Below are 26,096 nucleotides of genomic sequence, written 5' to 3'. Positions count from 1 at the left end.
TGTTTTCCTCTCTGGAGTTTATTGTATCTCATATCTGGTTGTTCACTGACAAAATAAAACAATGATTTTTAGAGAAGCCTCTCTGAAATATCCTTTCGTATTGCAGCAACGGCCAACAGAACATTTTGTTCCAATCAGGGTCATCATAATGATCGCCTCCAGACAGCACTGCAATTATGCGCTGTTTACACTAACAAGTGTCAAAGGTAACACAAAAAAAAACAACCTGGGAGTCATATTTCTGCAGCAAAGTCAAAGCTTTGTGACTCTGTGTACCTATTTCTCGTCTGTGCATGTTCACTTTGCAACCTTTCCTCTCAAACAAAACAAATATGTGTATAGAAGTAAATTAAAATCGCAGAGCCCTTCTGTCTTTCTATCGATCAAGTCAGACATCAGTAAACCTGCCTTTTGTAAAGAGCAATCTCTGCAGCAACGAACAAAGCAGAAAATCAACATACTTGTTCTAAGCCAAGCGACGGGGAAAAAAAACCCCACAGTGGAGATTTTACTCCCTACCTACATGTGATTACCTATAATCTCTTACAAAAGCACAAACATTCTCCAACCAGAGGAAAAAAATCAAGTTATTACAATGATGTAATATTTTCTGAGATGGAGGGGCGAAGTGGTAGCCCAACAACCCATCAAACAGCTGAAATGTTAAGGTCTGCCTCGACGAGACTGATAAGACTAGCTGTGCATGCGTGCTGTTACTGTGGCCAATGGATTTTTGCCGTGAAAGACGTACCAGCCTGGTGCAGTGCAGCAAAATCTGGGTGTGTAGCAGGAAATAGTCATCACGGCTGTATTTTTCTACACACAACAACCAACCTTAAAAAAAAATACCAACTAGGGAGCAAAATGAGTTTATTTCAGCTCAAGGTATTATATTGCGGTTTGAATTTGGAGAAGAGCTCTAACAGGATGCGAGAGAGGTGAAATGGAGCCCAACAGCCCACTGAACAGAAGCAGCGATCTGTCAAGGTCCACTTGGAAGAGCTTGATGAGCTGTTGGACTGGCTGTGTGTGTGTGTGTGTGTGTGTGTGTGTGTATGTGTGTGTGTGTGAGCTGTTCCATTTTCCTGATTAGTATGTTCTTACAGCTGGAGGTGACACAGAGAAGAGCTATTGAGCGTCATGTAAAAAACATGATGGAAAAGGGAAGTGTGCCAGAGTCTCAGGCTGTATGAAAGTGCGACACGATGGAAGCTCCACGATTACACACAGCTGCCCAGAACAAATCAGCACAAGCCCTTAAAGTCATATGCTTCTTGTAATGCACGTTTCCACTGTCTAAACATAGCAACATGTTCATGCAATATAAATCAAGACATTACGATAAGGGATTCAAGACCATACAGTAAGTAAAATACCACGTTTGAACTACATATGCAAATGAACAATCCCACCACAAACTAGGATGGCACTCAGTAGAATGCATGCCAACGGTCCCCTTTAATTCAATCAAGCTGAATCAAATATCAAATAAATTATCCTGGTATCTAAAACTGTATCAACCATGCATGTATTAGTATCAACCAACCAAACAACCAACCAATCCTGCTAACAACCAACCAACCAACCAATCCTGCTGACAACCAACCAAACTGACCAACCAATCCTGCTGACAACCAACCAAACCGACCAACCAGTCCCGCTGACAACCAACCAAACCAACCAATTCTACTGACAACCAACCAACCAAACCAACCGACCAATCCTGCTGACAACCAACCAAAACAACCAACCAACCAACCAACCAACCGACCAATCCTGCTGAAAAAACAGCCAACCAACTAATCCTGCTAACAACCAACCAACCAACCAACCAAACCAACCAACCAATCCTGCTGAAAAACCAGCCAACCAACGAATCCTGCTAACAACCAACCAACCAAACCAACCACCCAACCAATCCTGCTGACAACCAACCAAACCAACCAACCAACAAACCAACTTTTGACATCTCTAGCAATAATAAAAAAAATCTATATTCTTTTGATGTAACACCAGATCCCATTAAGCTCTTTAGGCCACCATCCAAACCAAAAGGCAAAAAAGTTGCTTTAACATTGACTCATATGAACTAAGTCAGTAGATGTATCAAGACACATTGAGATACGCCCCATTATCTCAACCAGGCGCTCATTAATTTAATTAAACTGTTTATTGCAACTTGCCATTATTATTATTTTGTAGGCTAAATTGCAGTTAATGTCTGTTAATGTGAATAAAAGGTAGAATTGGCACAATAATTTTCTTTGGGATTAATTCAGTTATTTCTTATCTGTTATTTTACTAAGTGTGCTGCAGAAAGTACCTAACCTTGAGGATTAATTTAATGAGAATAATTTCAGCGTAGACTGAAAAAAACACAGCTTTTATGGTCCAAGAGTGTGGCAGCAGCCTGTCCTAACATTCAAACAAACAACTATGAAACCTACCATGCTCTATTCATCAATGTTTTTGTCACAGGGTCATACGCATTTAGGTTAAGGAACCTTTCCTTGCTTACAGAGATAATTTCTGTTGTTCTGACCGCAGATTTTGTTCTGCTTTGTTTTGTGAAACTGAAAAGCAACTGAAAAGGCGAATGCAAACTTGTTTTTTTGGTCGGCATGTACAATTTCATGCCAAAATGATCATAAAAATTGCACTGTGCTTCAGTAGTTTTAGAGTGTTAATACTAAAAATAAATGGACTGCGCACTTTCTGACATTCAATCATAGATGAGTTTAAATCCTGAAAAGTACTAGTTTATGTCTTAACATGCAGTGAGTGTGAAGTGTTGCCAGAAGCTTCTCCAAGGACAATGCGGAGGGAGCATTTGAAGTGTGAAAAACGACCTACCAATAGTGGTGATAACAGTCCCAGCAAAGAAGAAAGAGGAACTGATGTCCCAGAGGCTCTGCTGATTGGTTGAGTTTCCTGAAGGGTTCACACCTTTTCGGACTGCTGAAACCACTTGCTGGAGCGGGAAGAGAAAAGAAAACAGGAAAAAAGAAAAGTTACGCATGATTCAGAGTCTCCCGGTGGGAGTGTGGTATGAGGTGGGCAGAGGAACATATGAAAATTGGTGTTAATCAATTTTCTGCGGGGACACAGATGACAGCCAAGATAATCATCCAACCAAAAACCAATTAAGAGTTGCGAGGTGCATCTGTCACCTCAATAAAAATGTACGAGAAGGGTTTACATTTTAAAGGAGTCACAGTTACATTCCTATGGCTTAAAATGAGGTGGTCCTGAAAGATTTATATACAAAGCATTCATTATTTACACATCATTAAGCACCCGCAACTTGAACACACACACACACACACACACACACACACTGTTGCCATCTACAGTATAGGATGTGATACAATATGCATCAGTTTACACAATGCTCTGTGAAGCATGAAATGTGTTCAGAAACTGTACATCCAGCCTTCAGGGAGCCCAGCCCGGATCGAACATTTTAACACATTTTAAAATGGATGAGGGCAGTCGTGTTGAGTGCCTCACCATGCTGGCAAAAATGCATGCAGGGGGATCAAGGATACGTGGAAACTGCTGTGCACAAAGAAATCCAAGGTGGCTTTATAGCCCATACTGCAGCAAAAACAGTGTATCCTTTACCAGGTTAAAAGGTAAAAGGAAACACCAAATGCAGCTGCCCAATTGTATTGCCGTATTACACGTAGAACTCGAAAAACAAGACATCAGAGTTTAAAGGGAACGTTCACCCCAAAAGCTTGTAATGGCACAGTATGTAAACACTAATGGCGCCCTCTTCGGCTGAGCCGCAACCTTAACTAGCTTAGATAGCTGGCCCCGAGCAGATGCATGTTTCTTTCTGCGCAGTGATTATTGAGAGAAAATAGGTCCTACACGAAACTGCTCACAACAAATTCTGGGTTATGATCAAATAAAGAGACACATTGCGGTGGATTTTTTAAAATGTGTTTTTTTGTGCCATCTAGTTTCATCATATCGGAGAGAAGGCAGACATCTTCACAGCCGATATTTCCAAAACCCAGCAACTCACACCAAAACAATCGAAATGGATGAATAGCACTACAAGTGCCAGGAAAAGTGTGTATTTTCGGCATTTTGGCATGCCTAATGAGTGTTTTCTCCTCCTGTAAACCTGTGACAACATGAAAACTGCGGCATCTTCATGTTAACAGTAAAATCTGATACCAGCAGAGCGCTCATCAGTTTGTTTTTCCTCTTTTAAAACATTTTGAATCATGTTTTTTTTAAATAGTAAAGGTAATTTTGAGCGTTACCGACAGGGGGATTGTTGCTGTGATGTGAAACCAGCTGGCCGAATATTGTGCTGATTGGTCTTTCCCCGGTGACTTTCAGTGTGACACGAGTCTCAGCTGAGGGTGAGAAGCCCTCTTAACAGCCGGTTGCACAGGAAACAGGCCAGCAAGATGTTTTCCTATTCAGGGATGTACTCTGATGACCGGAGACGTGAGGCGAATGAAGCTACCAGCTGGAGGGAAAACACCGCTGCACAACTTCTCACACCCACAGTCAACTAAACATAGACGTGAGGAGTAACATCAAGCTCTGCAAAGAAATCGTCCAATATTAGAGTAAATGCAAAGATCAAGCTTTGGATTTCTCCGCTTGATAAGGTGGTGTGCATTTCTTCAAATCTGAAGATCCATGAACTATCTATTTACAAGAATAAAAATCTGCTCATATTACGTATGGACTTTGTCATCATTTCTGCCAAGTTCCTGAATGTGAGTTTTGGCACAGAAGTAAATGGATCCCCAGCCAGCTTCAGCTCATAGCCAATATTCACACTAGAGCTGAAGGTCTGCAGTGACATGTGGCTCCTGAGTTTGGTTTTCACCAAACTTACTGAATAGCCTCTCTACTCATGCGGTTGAGTGTGTGATGGAGAGGATGGAGACTGCAGGAGAAGCCAATTCCTCAGCAGCTGCATCTCTGCACCTCCAGATATCATCCCAGTATACCATTGTGCTGTTCCTTCACAATGTTGAAAGGGTAGTATCGCAAAAGGCTGGTAATTATGAAAATGTCTGCCAAGCCCTGCCTCAGTGTCTCCCCCAGATTAAAGAGATACGTATGCTGAAATGTCTCCGTGTTATCAGGGAGGCTTGCCTTCAGCTCATTTGCCAGCGATATGGTTGCCTACACATCTCATTCGCACGCTGCTCTCATTTTTAGCATCGAGGCTCAGCTCTGTTACCTTGGCCTTAAATGTGTGAGACTGAAGTGTAATTTCAGCCCTTCAAATTGACCCAGGATTCGAGACAGAGCAGAGCTCTTTTGACCGCTAACATTTGGCCCCAGCAGCCTTTGTGATCTGCAAAGGCTTCTGACCGCAGGTAATTGTCTCATAAATCGCCTCGGATGCCTCTTTGCACTTTGGAGATACAGGGACCGGTTGTAAGTTCCTCTTAGCATATACTCTACCCGAAGGCACAACTCACTTTGAAAAACACTGCAGATGAGGACCAGATTTTTGAGGCCACTCTCCTCGATCAGAAATTGGTCTTCCACATAGTACACCCCTCTCATCCGAGATGCATTATCAACTTCTTTTCCCAGTGGAACATTTCTCAAGGAAAGCCAAAACCCCTCATGTCATTGGCCACTGACCTGACATTCTCACCCTGCAACTGAAAGGCCGCAGCAGTATTTGCAAAAAGCAGATTTGCATGCCTCGCTGATGTGGTCACTCGTCATGATTGCGCAGTGTTCAGCAATAGCCATGGCCATGATTGCCTCAGCCTGCTTGGAGGAATCAATTTTCTTGGATTGCTTTGTGAAATTGTAAGGCTTGGATATCTAAAAAAGCTTTCTAGTAGACATGCACATGTTTATGTCACTCAACTTGGCATTCAAAAAGATTGCCTTGTAGAAAGGTCAGTATAGCATTGGCATTAAATGATTTCCCATACAGGGCTTCAGGATGTGGCTCCTATTACTTCCAATACTTTTAATTGTATATGCTAGAATGAGACATGAGGGAAGCAGGAGTAACAATTGTAAGAAATTTTACAAAGCAGATGACTAGGTGCATGAAATTATTTTTTTTATAGATATTAGATGATGTAATAGGTTAACATATAAATTAAGTCCCAGAAGTTGAAGTTTAAAACACAGTGAGGCTCGTGCAGCTCTCTCGTTCTCGTTCTTTGTAAGGCTAATGTAGGTGTTAAAAGTGAAAGTGTTTTGTGACAACCCAATAAATCTTGTCTTGATTCATTGGTGTCATATTCTTTATTATACTCTGACAGATATGAAAGCACCGTACAACTTAGCTGTATTAGATTAAACAGATAAATCCTCATAACATTTGAATGGCTTAAGAGCTATGGCACTTATAATGTAGCGCACCACTTTCTCATGCTTTAAAAAAAAGTTTCAATCCAGAGAAAGCTTCAGCTCACATGTATGGTTCAGCTCACCTTACACGGTTTTGTTGACGAGCGCGTCAATAAACCAAATAAACGCACTATAACTAAACAGCAAGTGGCGTCCTCCTGCCTGCCCCTGCACGTTGTCAGTAATAAAATGGTGAGGACCCGAAAGCAACTGAAAATAAAAGCGAGCTTTAATGAAGCTGATGTTCCAATACAAACAAAAATACAAAAGGAACGCAAAAGGCAGTCCAAAAATAAAAAAGCAGTCACAACAGAAATCAACAAGTAAAAAATGAAACAGGTAGAGCACAGGGCTGGCGGACAGGTGAGTCAAGCAGACGAACCAATGAGGAGCGAGGAGAAATCACAGGCTTAAATACACAGGGAGTGATTGACTGATGGAACACAGGTGAGGAGAGAAAAGACAAAGAGACGAAGTAGAACATGAAACATGACACATGAGGATATGAACTACAAAATGTAACAGGAAATAAATCCAAACCATGAAACACATCACGCCTGTTGACTTCCTGCCTATGCACGGTGCAAAAGGAGAAGAAGAGACACTATAGTGCTTATAGCAGAATAGCTGTGGACTACAATCAACCTGAGCAGCATTCATGGGGATAATTTGTGATAATATATTTGGATATAATTCTCACCTTTTCTCTGATGGTCTGAACAAGGCACTTTGGCACAGGGCACTCTTTAAAATAAAATAGCTCAGAGGGTCTCAAAAGAAGCTCAATGTAATGGGAAAGTCTGCAAGACTGGCAAGAATGGATATCTTGACAGATATCCAGCTGCAGCAACTATAGGGTCTGTGGTCAGTTCCCCTGAAAGCTGGAAAGTGAAATCTGAAATTGACTCTTGCTGTTCACTGCGGGGAGAAAGAAAAAGTGTTTCTTGGCCCAAGTGGTTTTCTGAAGATAGAGAATCATTACGAAGACAAATGAAAGTGAAAAGCTTTGAGAGCTCGAGGGAACAGCTGGCACTGAGACAGGAGCCAACACTAATAAATAGCAGAAGAATACTTTGCCGGACTAAAGCTTTAATTCCCTTATGTATATGTGGGTTTCCTATCTGGAGCAGTTAAAATAATCCGATGTTTCTGCAGTGCAGTTTAATGAATTAAAGAATTGTACTAGTGAGGCAGATGGTCTTTTTAATGATCTCCATTATTTGAATCATACCGATGACACTTCAGGAACAGAATAGTAATGTTACAATAATGTAACTCAGCTCTCTTGAACTCACACTGTCACAATCTATACATGCACTCACACAGTTTGGGGTAACTGCAACAATTTGATCCATCCTTTGTGACACAGGGAGCTTTCATTAACCTACGACTTTAGAGTGTGATAAGGCGATAAAGGTCAAGTGTGTAAAAGCTGAAGTTGATGAATAATGGATCGGAAACTGAGCACTCATGTAAAGACGCATGAGTTAACATGACATGATTGGTCAGCAGGTGGAAACATATGTGCTGATGTCAGATAACGTTGTTGTCCTGTTGCTCACATCGATCTGTACAGGCTGACAAACACAAAGGCACAAACAGCAGCTGAAAGGGTTGGGTTGACTCAAATGACTAAAAAAGCCTATTTTCCCAACTCCACAGCCAAGGTATCCTGGGAATTACATGCATATTTGATGATTCTGCACCTCAACACTTGCCAACCAGCCATAAAGTGCTAATGCAGGAAATACTGCACTGGTTACACAATGGTGTGGAAAAAAAGGGTGTGGAGTTTGCATCCAGTCACAGACCTGAAACGAAACTTCATCATTTTATAAACCGTAAGCATGATCTTTCCCTGACGTAGTTGGCATACGCAGATATTGAAGAAAGTGAGAATTGACGAAAATGTTGGTATATGATGCGAAAAAGAAGTTGTCATTAAACATAATCCAGAATTGTCCAATATAAACGTTTTGGTGTGACACTACCTCTACGAGAGCCTGACCAGTTTATAGGTTGGCCGTTGCAGATATTAGCTGATCACAAATGTATCAGTATCAGAGTATATGTTCAATCAAGTGGTGTCACTGTAGACAATAAATGTTTCGGTAAAATCTAAAGTACACGGCCTCTGTCACATGTCTTTGTCAGTTTTTGCAAACCACACTTTAGAGATCATTGCAAAAGAAATGTGTGTGTATTATCCAATATATCGATATATTTTATTCCCTTATTTCAGTATCGAAACTCGAGTTTGGCATCTACCATTGTTTTATTCACCTAGGTTTTGAGATATCATCTACACTCTAATTTTTGTTTAAGGTGCTGAAAAAATCAAAAGACCTCACTGTCAATAGTTAATCATGGGGACTATTTCTTTGGTGTAAAGTGAAAATCAAAACTACCTGCATGGATGAATAGCAATTCATTGAAGTGGGAAAATATTTGTATATTTACAAGAGCTCAGAGCACCAGCAGCCTGAAGCTTAAAGCAGGATTTATTATACCGTGGAGATGGACTTCAAAGTAAGAGCCGACTCTCACATCTCCTAAATCTAAACAAGGCATAGGTAAATGGTAAATGGGAGGTATTTGTATAGTGCTTTTCTAGCCCGGGTGAGCGCTCAAAGTGCCTTACAACTCAAGTCACCTATCTATATTCATACATATAGATGTATTCATACACTGGCAGAACAGGCTCATTCATTCATAAGCACTCAGGCGCCAATGGCAGAGCCACTGGGAGCATCTGGGGTTCAGTATATTATTCAAGGACACTTTGACATGTAGACTGAAGTGGACAGCGATCGAACCACCAGACCTCAGATTGCTGAAGGTCTGCTCAACCTCCTGAGTCACAGCTGCCCCAGGGCGGACCTGTGTCAACCATAGTGATTGAATGATCCAACATCATCCCGAGATTCTTTCTTTCAGAGTATATTCCACCATAGTACTGAGCGGAGCAGAGAAACAAACTCCTTTTCTAGGAACTTAATACTGTGAATGGACAGATTTGAGGAATCCATATTATTTTATGCATGTAGTGATTTATTTACAGTATTACTGGGGTGAAACTGATTACCATGTCCTGTTTTTTTCTTTCTATGTTTTCTCTACATCGTGGTTTGCTAAACATGACACCAGTTCCAAGTGTTATGCTACCATGTCTCCATACGTGCAGTCTGGAGGAGCCCAATTCTAGCTCAGTGTGAAAGGTGTTGCTTGTAATGAGGGAACTCAGAGATTCTAATCATCCAACTCTTCTGTTCCCTTCAGCTCTGTGTAACATTTTTAGCCTCTTTCAGCACATTGTTTTGGTTGTACAGCCTGCAATTTTACTGTTTAAGGCCATCAAGTAGGTTTGCAGCCACAGCTAAATATCTTCTGATTATCACATTATACATACCAAGCACCAGAAGGCAAACAAAGTTATCAACTAGCTAGTGAACATAGCGCACCCTTTAGATTATTAGGAGTTGATGAAGACCAAAAAAAGAGCTAAAAGGGAGTGTATTATAGACATGACTCTTGAAGGCTAATGTTGCTTAACATTTACTGGATGTGCAAATAGGCAGCTGTTTGCTAACAAGTTTACAACATCAGCTTCATAAGCTGATTTGTTGTACTGCTTTTTTTTTTTTGCTGCTCTTTAGTAGGAAAAAGCAAAAAATCTAAGCAAAAAGCAAAACGTTTGATATTTGACAGAAGCCACTACCTTCTGAGTTTAAAAAAGTCGACCAAATGACAAAACAAATGTATTCAAAATAATATGTTGTCCAGAGGTCAACATGGCAAAAGTTGAGTGTTTACATCTCCCCTATGGTTAACCATTTCCAAATACAACAAAGCAGAGGCTTCAAAGATAGAAAATCTGAAACCCTACATTAATTGTGCCTCATCATCATTTAACAATGACACAAATCAGACAGGCTTGGCTCTGTCAGCCTCTTTGTTTCCCCGCCAAGGCAGCCATAATAATTTCACTGGCACTCGGCTGTATGCATACTAACAATGGCCATGGGAAATGATGAGACAGGATAGTCGGGAGACCACACTGGCATTGTCTCCACACTGAGGCAAACAGCCAGGAGAGATTGAATCATCAGAGATTTTTTTTTCTTTTTTGACATCTCTCACTTTTTTAATTACTCCCTTTGAGAGCGCGTCTCTCCTCAATCCTCTGCTGACTGGCTTTTGATCAGCGGGAGCTTACAGAGGTGGATGTGTGCGTGTGTGTGTACATAATTAAGTAAAAGTGAGTGTGGGGGGGACACCTGTATTGAAGCTGTTTATCAATAAATCATCAGAGGAGAAAGAGAGGCTTGAAAGGATGCTGAGCTCGTAGGGCTGCTTTCTGATGGATGGTGGGCCAAAGCTGTTAGGTCACACTGCTGACTTAGAAGATATGTTTGAAGATTTTTGTTGGTATATTTAGAACTGGGCTTACTGGCTCACAATTAACCTGATAGCATTAAGTGCTCTTGAATGCCTTCCAGAGGCAAATGGCCCAGTTTTAATGATCTTACAATCTTGAGTCAGTAATTAATTCAGTTCAATTTGCAGCCTGGTCCAAGACTGACAAGTTTGGTTTTTTGTAAACTATAATGAGCACACACTGATTCAGTGAAAACACCACCGACAAAAGGAAAACAAACAGTTAACTGGCCGAAAAGACAGAGAGGACAGTTTGCACCAACTTTTGGGCAAAGAGAGACTGAGAGTGAGGTGGGACATTTGAGGTCATACAGCACAGATGGCACTGTTGTTGGCAACGTTCTTCACATCACAGGCGATTACAGGGCATTTTGTTCATTCATTTTACAGTGGCTTGTTCAGAGACATGTGCTTGGTTTGTTAAATTTACTATCATAGTGAGTTTATTCATAGATCATTTTGGTGCCGACCACATTAGAAATATTACCACTGTCTCCAGATTGACTGTGAAAGCAGTTTATTACAATCCATATTTACATTTCCTGTAAAGTGTTGACCTCTAGTGGCCATTGTAATTGTTATGATAGCAAAGGATGAAGTCAGGCAAAGTAACATAAAGAGTGACAAGTCCACAAAGGGAGAAGATTAAGGACAGATGGTTGGGTCTAACAAGCACTGGATACCAGTGTTTGTGTAGTGTTAAAACAAATGTTTGTAGTAAGTTTTTTTATTATTTTTATTTACTAATGTAGTAAAGTTACATCAAGTACATACATTACATAACTGAATTTACATACTATGTAGCAGAGGTACTTGACTTAACTGAAGTTAAACAAGTGACATCGTTATTTGTAGCCAAACCACAATGTTTTCCTTAACCTAACCAAGTAGTGTCCTCATCTAAACCAAACCAAACTGCGAGTGTAAGAACAATGTCCAGTACAAGTGATGCGTATACACTGCAATGGTCACATTGTTTAGAGGAAGACTTTAGTTATGAGGATGTGTTAACTTAGAACTAAATACTGATGTTGACATGCATAGGATTGCAAAGCTAACATATTAGTGTTTAGCAGGTACGCTATATAGAATTTTGACCAACTTAGTTTAGCTAATATTAGCTAATTAATGCTAAATATTTGGTACAACTGATTTGCAGCAGCAACCGTTGTACCATCCACCATTTAAAGTTAAGAATTTGACCTCAGCTGATCATCACAGTCATGAGGCTGCTGCATTACAGACCATTTAAATGGACAGATTCAAAGATTTTTTTATGACAGTCCATCCATTATGGTGCTACTGTTCACAAAGTGGTGCTGTAAACAAAGATACTGTCTCAATTTGAGAATGAACTGCTGCTACTGTTTGCTGTTTTCATCATGCCTCCAACCTCAATGTTCTCTTCTTTCACCACTGGTGAAAGCAACAGTGGCAACTATGGTGACTGCGTTATGCCAGCTAATGGGCTTCCAAGGGGAGAGCAGCCTCGTTGTTGTTATCACTATATGTGTATAATTATGGTATCATAAATAAGGCCCCCCTTGCCTTCGATTGTTGAGGGATCCACATTCATTAAGTCGACTCCTGACAGGAGATCAGTCAATCTGATGGATAATGATGTCATGACAGAAGCATCAACACCATCTTTGAGCATTAGCTCAGCATCTCAGAGCCAATTGATTCTCCATCTGTTACCGGCCCATTTTAATCGAAAACGGTTTCATTTACATAATGTAGATAGGCACTGAGCGTTATTCAAGCCTGATAAATCTTTGTTGGCCCAGGTCAGTTTAATATGGTGAGGGTCTATGCTGTAAATGTAAGTAAATGCCAACACAGAGGACAACAATTCCTGAGGTAAAATGGTGAAAGATATTTCAGTTCCACAACAGCTTTAGAAAAAAGACTGAAAATCAAATTATACATATTTAATCAGCAGCCTGACCAACAACTAAATATTGCACTTGCTCCCTCAAGCTATTATATCTCTCACATCAAACTCCGAAGATGGGAAAGTTGATAGATAATTTAGAAATAATACATGCTACGTTATCCACACCTCAGGAAATATCCTTGAATATTTACATTTGATTACGGATAATGTTAAATATGCATGAACTACATTTGAATTCCTCCCAAGATTGTCATTCATGCTGCGGCCCAGAGATGCAACAGTGAGAAAAAGTAAGCCACACAGTATCGTGTTATATCTAGAAAGTTTCCTCATGATTGCCAGAAGGTATTAAACCAAGAACTCTTTCTCGTTCCAGTGAGGTCTTTTTTCATCTCGAATCTACACTGGGGGCTGATGCTCTGCCATAGGGAATAATGCAACATCTTCAATGTCAGTGTAATTAAAGTGGCTCAACTGGAAAGAGAACAAAATCTCACTGAATGGAAATCCAACGCTTTGCTGTGCCGGCTAACAACGGCAACCATTGTGTGTTTTTAGTCCTTAAGAGTGTATTTGAGGGACATCTGCTGCATTCACACGCTCCCCGGATGGTTCCATTTCCAGATTTGGGAAGTCGTTCCCTCACTTCCTTGGGGTTCATGTGCTTCATAAAGAAGGATGGGAGCAACAAGCACACCAAGAAAAAGAATTTGTTCCACATTTTATTGCTCAGAGTGAGTAACAAGGAAACGCAAAGGACTCGATACAATGACTATTCAAATACGTGACTGTGGTCAAAGTGTCTTAATATCAACCCAGTGTTTACTTTCATCCACCATGATTTAGCGTAGTGTGACATCAACCCAGCATCTCGTGTAGCAACATTTTCGAAGGCTTTTTACCTCTGAGAAGACCTTCTCTTTGGTAAAGGTTAGGCACTCTCAGACAATACTTGTCTGGTGATTGGACAAACCATTTGCTTAACAGCATCTACCAAAGGCTGGCTTCATACAATCAACTCAAGGAACTAAACACAGACAGTCATTTGTCTCGCTGGCAGCTGCAGTAAAACCATGGTTGTAGTAGTTCATCATAGGGTGCTGATTCATCTAAACCATGTAATTCATCTACATATAGCTTCACAACATTTCCTGATGGATTCTAATGTGATCTTGCGAACCCAGATGCCATATAAGGTAACCACTTATACACTCATATAACTAAATATAGTCTATACTTCAGGCTTCCTCATTATTATGAGAAAAGGTGTTTGCTCTAACAAGGTCTTTCTCACCTAACTATAGGAGTTTTCCTTTTTAATGAGGCGATTTAGTTGATAACGACAACACGTTCTCACAACCAACTCGTCAAACATGGCAGCTTGGTCAGTGGCCTGAAGCTTCAGACTGTCACACACACGTCTTACCCTTCGAAAGTCAGTTTTCATAAAAGACATATTTGTCGCAGTTTGGTTCTGTTTTATGCATCAAAACAATTTGGTTATGTTTAGTGAAAAAAACACTAAAAAACTATTCAACGTTGACGCTTACTCTAACCCAGAAAACACTACTTGCAACATCGACGTTCAAAAAAATGCTTGCTCATAAACATTTCACATAGTCTGACTTGTTATGAATTGTAGACTGTTACAAATGTTTTCAAAGGGTCGTGTCTGGTTAGGTTTAGGAAAACAAACTGCTTTGTGTTGAAATAACATCCAGAAACGTCACTTACATAGGCAAATTTACCTTCATACACCCACTTACACAACACAACTTAAAAACAATTCAGTGTCGCCACTGTTGACAAACCACAGTCTCCTGTAAGAAAGTCCTGTGTCTGACTCACTGAACCACCTCCTGAATTGGACTCTTCCTGTTTTTGATACTAATCCTCTAGAGGGCCATTTCAAGACGTGACGCTAGAGGGGAGAGTACAGCATAAAATTAAGAAGCTTAAGGACACTGACCAGGCTGCTGATAACGGCTCCTGTCTCATTATCTAAGAAACTGCAGCAGTTCTGCCCTGCTGTTTGTACAGTGAGAACGTTTTGGAACAAACAAAAACCAGCTGACATTCAAGCTAGACTGTTAATCTACAGGTCAATTTAAGCGGGAGAACAAGAACTACAAGCAAAATAAGTAAGGTTAAGATACCTGCTGGTATTTTTATGCATATAATAAAAGTATTTCACTTATTGTAGGAAATATATTTCATAAATATGTACCCATTTTTGTTTTTCTTGCATATTACTTATGCAGTGAGTGCGACAGACGTTTTAGAATTTTAGGATGATGTGTTGCAAACCAAATTGCCCCTCGGGGACAATAACGTCTCTCCGATTTTATCTATTTTAAAGGGGACAAAATTATCAGCGGCACACAAATTCAGGGGCTGCAGCTGAATATTAGCCTGTATGGATAAATCATGCACATTATATATAATGATAAATGTGTTTGTGTCCTGGGATTTAGAAAGACCTTTCAGTTCTTGCACATTAAAGAAGTAATCACCATCGACAAGTGCAATATGCCAGCTAGATTCCCCAAGAGGAAATGCTCTTCATCAACCGTGGGTGATGTGAGATCCAGTTATCCATAAAAGAAGAGTCGTGGAAGTCAGTGGATGTCCTTTATGAGAAGAACACTCACTCAATACTGACATTTATAGATGTTTTTATTTGACATTTGTGTGATTGGAAATTACTAAACGGTGAATTTCCTTTAGTCAGCTTTATTTATTTATTTTTTGAAAGTGTTCCTGTTTAAAAAAAGAATTAAATGCAGTTCAGTTCGAGATGTGATTTTATATCCAGCAGGAGAAAGCACAGGGACCCTTAACAAGAGCCTTCACAGGAAGTGAATGTTAATAATCTTTTAATATTATTTGCCTTGACTGAGTCCAAAACAATATTAACTATATATTTATTGTGTTTTTTTCTTCCTCCAATACAACGGCACACTTCATTCTGGCTACAGGAAGCATCGGAGGTAAAGCATTCCAGATGTTTGACATCTGACGGACGTTGCTTTATGGAAATAAAACCTGCCTCAGGTTTCCTTGATGGTTTCCTACAATATTCCATACAGTCAGTGCCCCGTAGTAGTTTGTATAAATTGTGTGTAGAATGATGTTAATGTAGATCTTCTGGGGCAGGAAACTTTGGGAAACTTTCAAAATACACAGTTCTTCACTGCCCTTTACAACAACGCATTGGAGCATTTTCTGATTTGACCCCCGATCATCAGGACCACACTTCTGATGTATTTCATAATGTGACAGCACTGTGGTTACGATTTGGTATGGTTGGCGCCCCCTACAGATCTCAGTGCAACAACACTGTCATAAATACAAATCCCAAGTCTCTAACCCAATGTAATGTGATGTAGATGCTAACTAGGTGCTGAGACATAAACTGGGGACAATTTTGAGGGATTTATTAAAATAAGGCAACTAGGCTTGGTCTTGGTGGACCCCTCTGGACTGGACTTTGCTCTAACTAATTAAAAAGACTGGAAATGATCCAAGCATATCCTCATAATCTGAACGCAATGTCAGCCTGGTGTTTTGTGTGTGTGTGTGTGTGTGTGTGTGTGTGTGTGTGTGTGTTTTACTCTTCTCGTTTTGTTTGTCAAATGTGATTCCTGCCACTTTTCTAAAAAAAGTCCTTCAAAAACTTGAAGAAAAGTTGTGGTACACATTTGGAATTGGAAATCTTTGGAACAAAAAAGGAAAGATATATATATAAAATGGGCCTTTTGAAATGGTCTGAAATATGTAGATATAACAGAGCCACAGAATAAATGTGTGCAAACAAACTAGTTCTTCAGTTGCTCAACAGGCTGAGAAAAGATCCTGAGGGTAATGCTCCGGCAGTATTCACAGTCATTGTGTCCACAACTAACCACAATCCTCAAGACCCAATGTTAAACAAGGCAAAGCTGCCAAATTCCAGTGTTAACCTCAGTATGGATTATCCTCTCCTCTCCCCTCTGTGTAGAATACAGTATTCATAGAAACACACAGTGTGAGATGTTTTAGAAAAGATTTGAATAATACAAGCTTGATGCTTCCTCCTACCTTGACCAAATCCTCCAGCTCAGACGAGTTCACGCAGCCGTGCATGACCAAGAAGTCCAACTTTTTTTCGAGGATGACCAACTTCTCGTAACTCTCATACGGCTGCTCCAGCGCTTTGAACACTGTCGCCCCGATAATGAGGTAGAGCACCACCAAGAAGAAGATGGCGGACACGGTTTTCCACCTCATGACAGTGGTGCGGGTGTCACAGTCATCATCATCGTCGTTCGGGGTGTTCAGCAGCACCGGTTTGGCTGAGAAGGACAGGCGTGGCTTGGAGTTGTGGGCGGCAGACTTCGGGTCAAGAAGGTCAGGTGCGGCCACTGTGAGGAGGGAAGGGATTAATGTGGATCAGTTTATCGGCAATAGAAGAGACTCAGCCTGGGTAGACTCATGTTGGTCTTACTCATTTGTCACATCACTGTGTTTTCCCCCGTTTATTGTCCTGCCGGTAATGAATGCATCCCAGCAGTCACATCCTGTCTTTGGCTGGAGCAACTACCTGCCATGAGCAATTAGCTAATTTAACCATTGAGCCAAGTGGCCCTATGAGCTGATGGTAGTCTGCCTGAACTGCACCTTTGGGTGATGGGGCGAGTCAATACGGTCAACAGAGCTCAGCTTAACTAAACTTGACAATGTACAGGTGTATTTTTCTGTTCAGTAAGGAAAATAGTCGTAACAATACCTCCTTTCTTGACATCTAGTGAGTTTATTTGGTTTACTCAGTTGACGAAGTAACAAACTTGCTGTTTTTAAGCAACAATGGAGGATATTAGACCATCGTGGTAAGGGGCAGGGCAGGCTGGGGTTAGCTGGGTACATTGACGTCTTTGACGTAATGTCTGAACAGTTGCTTCTTTTCATTCAGTCGTTGATTCCAATTCATATGTTGAATCTTTCAAACTAAAATTTTGTCCATTTGGAATTTTTTTATATATTCCTGACAAAACTCTTGGTGCTGTATCGTAGGCAACTGGACTTGTTTCAGTTTCTTAAAGACGTTTCATCCAAAAGGCCTCCTCAGTCCTTACTAACTGGAGGGGAGTTGGCAGGCTTTTAAACTCTGTGTGGGAGTGTCCTTACAGAGTTACTGAGGACGAGCTTTGAGTTTCAGAGTCTTTAAAAATGACTAAAACGATAACTTCACGGCAAAAAAGTGACTTTTCTGTCACTCGACTGACTGATTAATTCAATAACTTTTTCAGCTCTATATAAAAGATGGATTAATTCATATAAACTGCGAGGCAATAACCATCTGAATATAGTCGGGTGATCACTGGATGTTAATATAAACTTAATTATTAATGGCTATATCAATATCCTCCCTATTGTCAGTAAGTCATGAGCATTAAAGTGTTCCAGCGCAGATCTACCTGCAAATATATTCATTTATTATTTCCACACCTTTAAAATACAATGACTCGACAGAATTACTTGACACATGGGAACTGGATGAACCTGTATCTGTGTCCTCACTGTGAGGCTAATTTCTGTAATGCCACTCCTCCAAAAGATAAAGCCAGTAAGAAGCCTGTCTCTCCACAACCCACAGTATTTTTGATCCGGCGCAGGTAGAGCACTTTTTTCATCAAATGCACGGCTGCAGCATGTCTAACACCACCTGTCAATCTCCAACAACAATATTTACAGTTGCAACTGCACCTAAATACATGCACCTCCACATCTTAGCCTCCTCTTCTGAGCTGGAGCTCATTAGGAATATTGAGATTGATATTGTGAAATCAAATAGATAATCACAACCTACTGAATAACACATTTAGGGGGGTTATTCTGATATAACAGCAGAACAGGCTCCCTGAAGCAAAATACTGAGGATTTCTGCTGCCTTTAGGTCCGACAATACAAATAAATGCAAGGACTGAATGGGAGCTTATTAAAAATTAAAACACTCTTTGTCACAATCCAGTCCCCCAAACAGCTTGCTACAGTAGATGCAATTACATAACCAGCCCATGAGCTCCTCATACCCAGTATTGCACAGTAAACAACTTATGGGAAGGATCACTCTCTCAATATTGAGCTGGAACATGTCAAATCAACCCCTTTAATATTCATCAGTTTAGTTTATTCACTATATTTTTTAACTGCATGAGCATTTTTATTCATTTCTGTTGATTTGGATGATTTATTTCTCAGCCTTTACATGCTAAAAAAAAAAATAAATAAATAAAAAAAATATTGCATTTTTACTGAAATGGCCCAGGAGGAATTCACTATTAACAGACAGAAATTTGGGCACGTTTTTTTTCCTCCAACTCAACTGTCCATCATCTCTCTGTGAAGGTGCACACTTCACAGAGACTGATGCAGAAATATTTGCCGTCTTTCCACCATCCAGATGAACTTTAACGCACTTACTTCTCTACCATCTCGTCTCTCTTTGTTTCCTCATCGACGGATCTCTTTGTCCAAAAGCAAAAAAATAAAAAATAAAAAAAAAAAATAATAAAAGATACTGTATCCCTCTTTATTGTCGCTGTGTGCCTCCGGTGCTCCCACAGAGGGACGTGGCCGCTCTCCACATGGTTCCTGCGAGCTGCGCTTCCCCTTTTTTTACTTCACAATCTCCGGAGAAAATACATCCAGGACATCGCGTTCCGCCGCCGCAAGACGCGCTAAGACGGAGCGCAACAGGAGCGCGTCGCCTCCGTGAGATCCGTGCGGGTGTTCGGAGACATTGTGCCCTGGTGCGGTGCTCTCCTAAAAGGAGGAACGCAGAGGTTTGGGATGCGTGCGAGTCGGAGGATGCTCTTCTCCTCCTGTGGTGTGACTCTGGACGCGCTGCGCTGCTGTGGACTGTGCGTGTGCGCTCCTGCTCTAAAGACAGACGGAGAGGGAGAGAGGAGAGAGGAGAGCTACTGCACTTCACTTCACTTCACTTCACTGTACTCCACAGGCTCCACATGCTGCAAAATTACACACAATAATGGATGAACAAACAAACAAACAAAAAAAATATCAAGCTGCCCCAAACTCACAGATTAGATGCGCAAAACCAGCCATTGAGGTGTCCAAGAGCACACTGACAGATTCATCACGCTAATTATTATTTCACATCTTATTAGCAACTGTAAAGACAGGGGATAGTTTAATCCAGAGGGGCATCAGACCATACTTCAAGGTAAAACAACAGGTTTGTTACAGCTAATGTCATTAAACCATGTTCCAGCTAACCTTACTGTTCCAATTCAGAAAGATCAACACAGAAGTCTTGGAGGTGTTTGTCTGAACTTAGAGGAGAAACACTCTAAAGGTTGTTGAATGCAAACACTGTCACGGTTTGCGTTTTTTCCGGCTATCGATTTCCCGTTTTATTTTGGAGTTACATCCTTTGTGTTGGGTCTTTTGTTTTTACTTTCTACTTCCTGCTCACCTGTGTTCCCAGTGATTCGGTTCCCCTCCTGTGTTCCTGTGCTCCTCAAGCCCCCACTTTTCCTAGTGGCCAATCCCTGTAATTACAACGTCACGTGATGCACCGAACGCTCAAAAAACAGCGTCACAACACCTCCAAAAATGACTCGTTTCACCGACTGGAGCCATTCGGTCCGATAAAATTACAAAGTCGAGAAGAGCGCCGCGCGATTAAATAACTTTATCCCCGTTCAAGTTAGCCGGGTGCTGAACTGGAAGCTAGCCGGCTAATGCTCTATGGACCACACAATGCAGAAGATTAAGCTTTTTTTGGTTTCAAAATGCCACTGAGCAGCTCTACCTACATGACCGTGTCCAGATGTAATATAACGTCCTTGGTGCTCCTTCCCAAGCCTGATTGTTCGCCCTCACCTGTCTCACATCCGTCCTGTTAGCACCGTCCTGGCCCCCGGTGTTTCACCGCCTGCACCTCGTCCCCTTGTTAGTTTAGTTTGTGATTTAAACCTGTGCTGTTCCCTCTCTCTCTGTCAGTCACCTGTTTTTGCTACCCCACCTCCGTTCCGTGTCTCCAGAGTTCCTTGCGTTCCTACCAGTGTTCCCCTTAATGCTGTACTCAATTTTGTTTTTGTATCTGTCTTTGTTTTTTTTTGTGTGTGTGTGTGTATTTGCCCCTGGGGTTTTTTTGCTTGCTTTTTGGGCTTTATATTTAGATCAACTGATGAAATCTTGTGTCCTGTTTTTTCTCTTCACCTTCCCTGATGTTTGTCAGAACATTGGCTAACGAGTTACCAAATATGTTTTTTTTATTTTGAAATGTGGCCCCATGTCCTTCCAGATTTTAACTTAGCGTTATTTTATCCCAGGATTTCAAGTTCCCCACCCTGAGTGTGGCGTTCTGAGGAGAACGGCCACCGTGTGATTAAGGTCTTCTGTGGTTTATTTTGTTCAGTTTCTTCCTCAAGGGCACTTCAATTCTGTTTGAGGGAGAAAAGACAAAGCTCTTTCCTCCCTTGACCATTGATTTTAATCCTGTGACATCCTAGTCACGAGTCGGGGTCTCCCATTCGTCCACCTTATCAGCAGGCAGCAGACTTCAGGCTGTACATGCCCTGAAGGGCAGCTGTCAATGCATTAATTAAATTTATCTGAATTAGTGTGACGGCGTGTGCTTTATGTCCCAGATGTAGCTTAGCTCGCAGGTGTGATCGCTCAATGAATACACAAAACCAAGGCTGGCAGGGGTTGTCAGTAATTTGATTTCCAGTTGCACTTCAGATGTTTTTTTTCTGCCCTCGTGAGGATGTGTGTGTGTGTGTGTGTGTGTGTGTATGTGTGTGTGTTAGCTTAAAAAAAAGTGTGCACGTGTCCACAATATTGATTTGCATGAGCTACTACAGCTAATTGAATTGCGCAGAGACTTGTGCAGCTGTGCTGTTTTGTCTTCGCCGTTCTCTCTTACACACACACACACACAAACACAGTCACACTCTGAAAGCTCCTCTCTTCGTGTTAATGGGGCTGCAAAAAAGTAGTTTTCATCTTAGATTATAGCGAGAGTAACTCATAATTGGTTGGCTTCTCAGTCTGCAAAGAAAAAAGAAAAGCCTCTCCTGCCAAAGAAAACGGAAGATAAATATATCGCAGTCTGCAGGATGACAGCAATAAAACCATAAATGGTCTCACACATGCATTGTGCTCCAACTCTTAAAAGGCTTCCAGTGGGTTGTGTCCAGATAATTGCTCATTCCGACAAAAATCGCCAGCTGCAGTTTTCATTTTCCCATATTTCTTCTTGGTGAAGTATCCGAACTGCGCTCACAAGCTCAAAGAACAGCAGATTAATATTAATAGGAAGTCGAACATATGTGTCAGCCATGTTCTCGTCTTCCATCATCATCCTCCTCTGCTGGTGTTGGAGGTGTTGACAGTGAAGGTCTCAGATGCTCCCGGTCTGTTTGATGGTTGGGGCTCATTAGTTAGAGTGTTTCCTCCATCGCTCAAGAGGTGGACAACGCATTCCTGCCTGAAATATCACAAAGTGTCGGGGGCTTTTCATGTTGGCCGTGCGATGCAATCGTGACATAACAATGCTTAATTATTTCTGTTTGTAAGTCTTTGATTTATTCTGTCCGTGCTCCTTCATTCTTTACCTGTGCATGTGTAAGAAATATAAGTGAATCTTCAGATCTGATCCAACGTCTCTGAGTCACGTTCAAGTTCCTGTGTATGGATGCTGCAAATTTGTCCCGATATTAACTTTCATTTCGTTCAATGAGCCAAAGACTCAGAGGATTAATGGTTGGAGCGCTGGATTTGCTTATGTTGCTAACGTTACAGTTCTGCTCTTAAGTGTAGCAGTGGAAACTGTGGCTTCATACGCGTATAAACTTCTTGGTTGCAGCCGTTCAAAGCCTTCTGGTGTCAGCTCGATTATTTCAGTGTATCGTGTCGTGATGGATTCCCTGGCAGCAGGATGTAACGCAGGGAACTCCACACGCGTTCGGGGCTCATTTTGCATCAATAAGCAGATAGCCGTGCGTCTCTCTTTGCAGGGCAGCGTGTTATTGGTGCAGTGAGCCACAGTGCAAGCAACCAGATGGAGAGCAAGGGAAAGTGTCTGAGAGCAGCAGACGAAAACATTAAAGCAGAACAGGGCTTGAGTTCGTACTAATTGTTCTAATACTGCAGGCAAGAAGTGTTACGAGCTCCCGTTAATCCACTGAGGGTTCATTTTCTTGATGCTTCCCGAAAGGGGTAAGAGGTCGGCTTGGCCGGGGAACAGTAGGGTTCATTACCGCTCAAGCTAGGTGAATATACAGAATACATTTAATATAAATTCTGCTGCGGGGATATATTTAAAATGGCCTCCTGCCACCATTGCTGTCTTTGCTCTGCCAGCAGAACTACAACAATTCAGTGATGCCCGTGGTGTGAGAATGTGACAGGCTGTGAATCTTGCTGACTTTGTCGGTGTGGCCTTGGGGCTGTTTTGTAACTTTTCCTTTGCAGTTTTCATCTATTTCTTTTGGCACTCAGAGTGTCAAGTCTTTTTTTAGACCAGTCCCGTAGATAAAGATGCTGAGCATTCTGAATTATGAAATGTTCTCTTTGCAATTTCTTTTTCTCGCACCATAACTTTATAGCCCAGAGTTCCCTGTGGTATAACTGTTGGCGGCCGCTGCCGTCGCAAAGACAGCATTAGCAATATGGCTTTCGCTAGCAGCCTGGCTACTGTCCAAAGCAAAAAAAACAACAATAAGAATCCCAATCTGAACTTTAAACCTCAATCTCAGTGCGATGACAAGTCGGTAAAGTAAAATATCCGGTTGGATTAATTAGTGAGCAGGTTTTGTTGTTAGGCGATAAAGTGCCGGTTTTGAATCTCAAATCCCAGTTGTAAGGGGAAACGCATATCAACGGGGTAACAAACTTTGTCACACCACCAAACTCCATTCTCTCTCTCTTTTATTATTTTTTTTTAACCTCAGTTTCTATTACGCTCCTTCTTCGTCTTTTTAGTTTTCACTGTAGGGTTTCTACTGTTATTCCAGTCATCCAAAGTCACCTGAGGATTGCTACCTGGGAAAACAATGTCTCTTCCCGTTTCGGTTGCGCATTTGCAGATTGTGTCGAATTTGACCTTCACTTTTCTAGGAAGAGTCGAGCTGGCCGAGTTGCATTGTGAATGCTAGGTTTCAAAGAATCCAACCTGTACACATCATCTTTCCACAGTCTTTACACTGTGCAAGATGACAAGCGAAAGCGAAAAAAGTTATCTATCGCAAGTTTGAAGCATTTCCCATTTCTTCTTCTTCTTGCTCTTGATGAGCTTTGATGGAATTTGCAGTCAGACAACACAATTATACCTCTCAAATTCAAAGGAGGAAAGAATCTATTCAAAAGCCTCCACTTCCATTAAAGAAGCTATTACAGCCCGAGTCGTATACGATATATAACAACGCAGGAGGCTTATCTCTAAATTGCCTGCCAGCTGAAGTTTGTCTGCCTTGTCACACACAATAGAGTGAATGCTATGTTTGCAGCGTAATGTGCATACATAGCTATAATTTATGGTAGATGATCTGAATTTCCATTGACTTTGAAAGCATTTTTATCAATGGATATAATGTAGCAGTGCATCATTGAATTAGAGTCACTCAGCATGATTGCTCTGAAGAAATGAGGGATGAAGCCTGACGGAGGCTGTCCCAGGACGTTCTAACTCATTCAGACGACACAGTTACACTGATGGGTCTCTGGCTTTATGTGAAGTAATCTTTCCTGCATTTATGTATTTAGGTAACGGCTTAATGAGTGCATTTGTGTCTTTGTCATCTCATTAATAGTCTCCTCATAACATCCTGCTCCAGCATCTCTCGTCCTAATTGTTTCCCTCGAACAGGACAGCACCCGTGACATTAGGAGGCATGTGGCTTTTGTTATATGACAGTAATCTTATTACGGGTGACATTGTTGCATTAATGAAACCTTATTACCATAGAAATCTCTCCTTGTGTTACAGCAAAATGCCAGACACTAGTGTAGTGAGCTGTTTTGCAGTGACATGTGACCTTTGGAAAAAAAAAAAGGTGCTGAGAAAGTAGCTTCTTACTGGAATCTGGTGTTAATTAGCATTTAAATTCTACACTTTGTGGGTTTTACCCTTATCCATGAATGCAACATTTCCATATTAACTTAAAGAAACCCTCCAGTTTAAATGTTTTGCACCAAATGACTGCGGATAATCAGGGTCCTTCCATGAGGTGGTGATACAAAATTACAACACGTTTAAGGTATCATAAGAACAGATGGTTGGAGATCAGAAGGCTATATGAAGGCCTTAATTCTCAATCCAGCCCTCGGGCCTTTCCTCCTTTTTTATAAATGCAGAGTCATACAAAAAAAGTGCAATATTCGGGGTCAAACTTCAACAGCAATAGCTGGAAAAATGCACAGAAAACAGACAATCGGCAACATCAGCTATCAAGGGGTTTATTAATGTTTAAACATACTGTGTGTATTTCACAACCCTGCCTGCACGCTTGCAATGTAGACTATTAGAACGTTCAAGGTGAGGCAACTAAATCACATCTTTACAGCAAATCCTGCTGAATCTACCTGAATCATTTCGACTGAGGTTGCAGTTTTCCTCACACTGCAGAGGTGTGTCATCAGTTGTTTCGACAGCAGGGGCCATAACTGAACATATAACGATTGCCTTTAGATTGATCTGAGTCATCTGCGAGCAAATGAACAGATACTGTGTATCCCAAACAGGTATTGACCTAAAAATGATTAAAAAAAAGCAGATGAATTGTTGATGCATGATTTGACACTCATCGTATAATCTTGTAAAAGGAAAAAGGGAAGCTTCTCTGAATAAGTATGAAAAGCTAGCTACAGAGGCCAGCCTATTGAATGCAAGGTTCATGAATGAGACAGTAAACTTTTTAAAACATCTTAGAACACAGAGAATTGTACACAATCCAGTCAACAGAAAAAAAAATGTCAGCAATGTACATTCCTGCAATTACGTACATTTCAACACTGTGCTTATGGACTGTTTACGTTCAGGCACAAAACTCCCTAGCGCCCAAGAGATCATGTTTTGGCTTACTCGGTTCTGTCGGCACAAACATTGCTGAAAAATGTTATAATGTCTTGTTAAAAATATCCAGTGGTTTCATGCTAATGCAAACCATCATAACTAATGTTAAAATGCCACCTCAAACAGTGGTCTCTCGCTTGGTTTGTCTTCATTCTGTTGCCAAAACATGGATGGAAAATCTCCCATCATATTGATACAAAAATTGAGTGGTTAAAGGCTTAGAGATGTTTGCTTGACATGTTTTGGCTTACCAGAAACATTATTGATAATGTCCGAATGCTGTGTGACAACATATCTTTTGGTTTCACACTTACAAAA

The 26,096-nt window shown here is 41.0% G+C and overlaps 1 protein-coding gene across 1 annotated transcript in view; it reads right to left on the bottom strand.

The window, feature by feature from the left end:
- Positions 1-19,644, bottom strand: part of LOC115574635 (potassium channel subfamily K member 2-like) — a 35,589-nt gene extending 15,945 nt beyond the window's left edge. The window contains exons 1-3 of the mRNA XM_030406291.1: positions 19,157-19,644; positions 16,775-17,097; positions 2,854-2,971 (exon numbers count right to left, since the gene is read on the bottom strand). Coding sequence (XP_030262151.1) covers positions 2,854-2,971; positions 16,775-17,097; position 19,157 — 442 coding nt within the window. The 5' untranslated portion in view covers positions 19,158-19,644. The remainder of the gene's footprint in view (positions 1-2,853; positions 2,972-16,774; positions 17,098-19,156) is intronic.
- Positions 19,645-26,096: the final 6,452 nt, after the last annotated feature.

The sequence above is a fragment of the Sparus aurata genome, chromosome 22, assembly GCF_900880675.1.
Source record: "Sparus aurata chromosome 22, fSpaAur1.1, whole genome shotgun sequence".
In the NCBI taxonomy this organism is placed as follows: Eukaryota; Metazoa; Chordata; class Actinopteri; order Spariformes; family Sparidae; genus Sparus; species Sparus aurata.
This window is presented reverse-complemented; position numbering and strand designations above follow the sequence as displayed.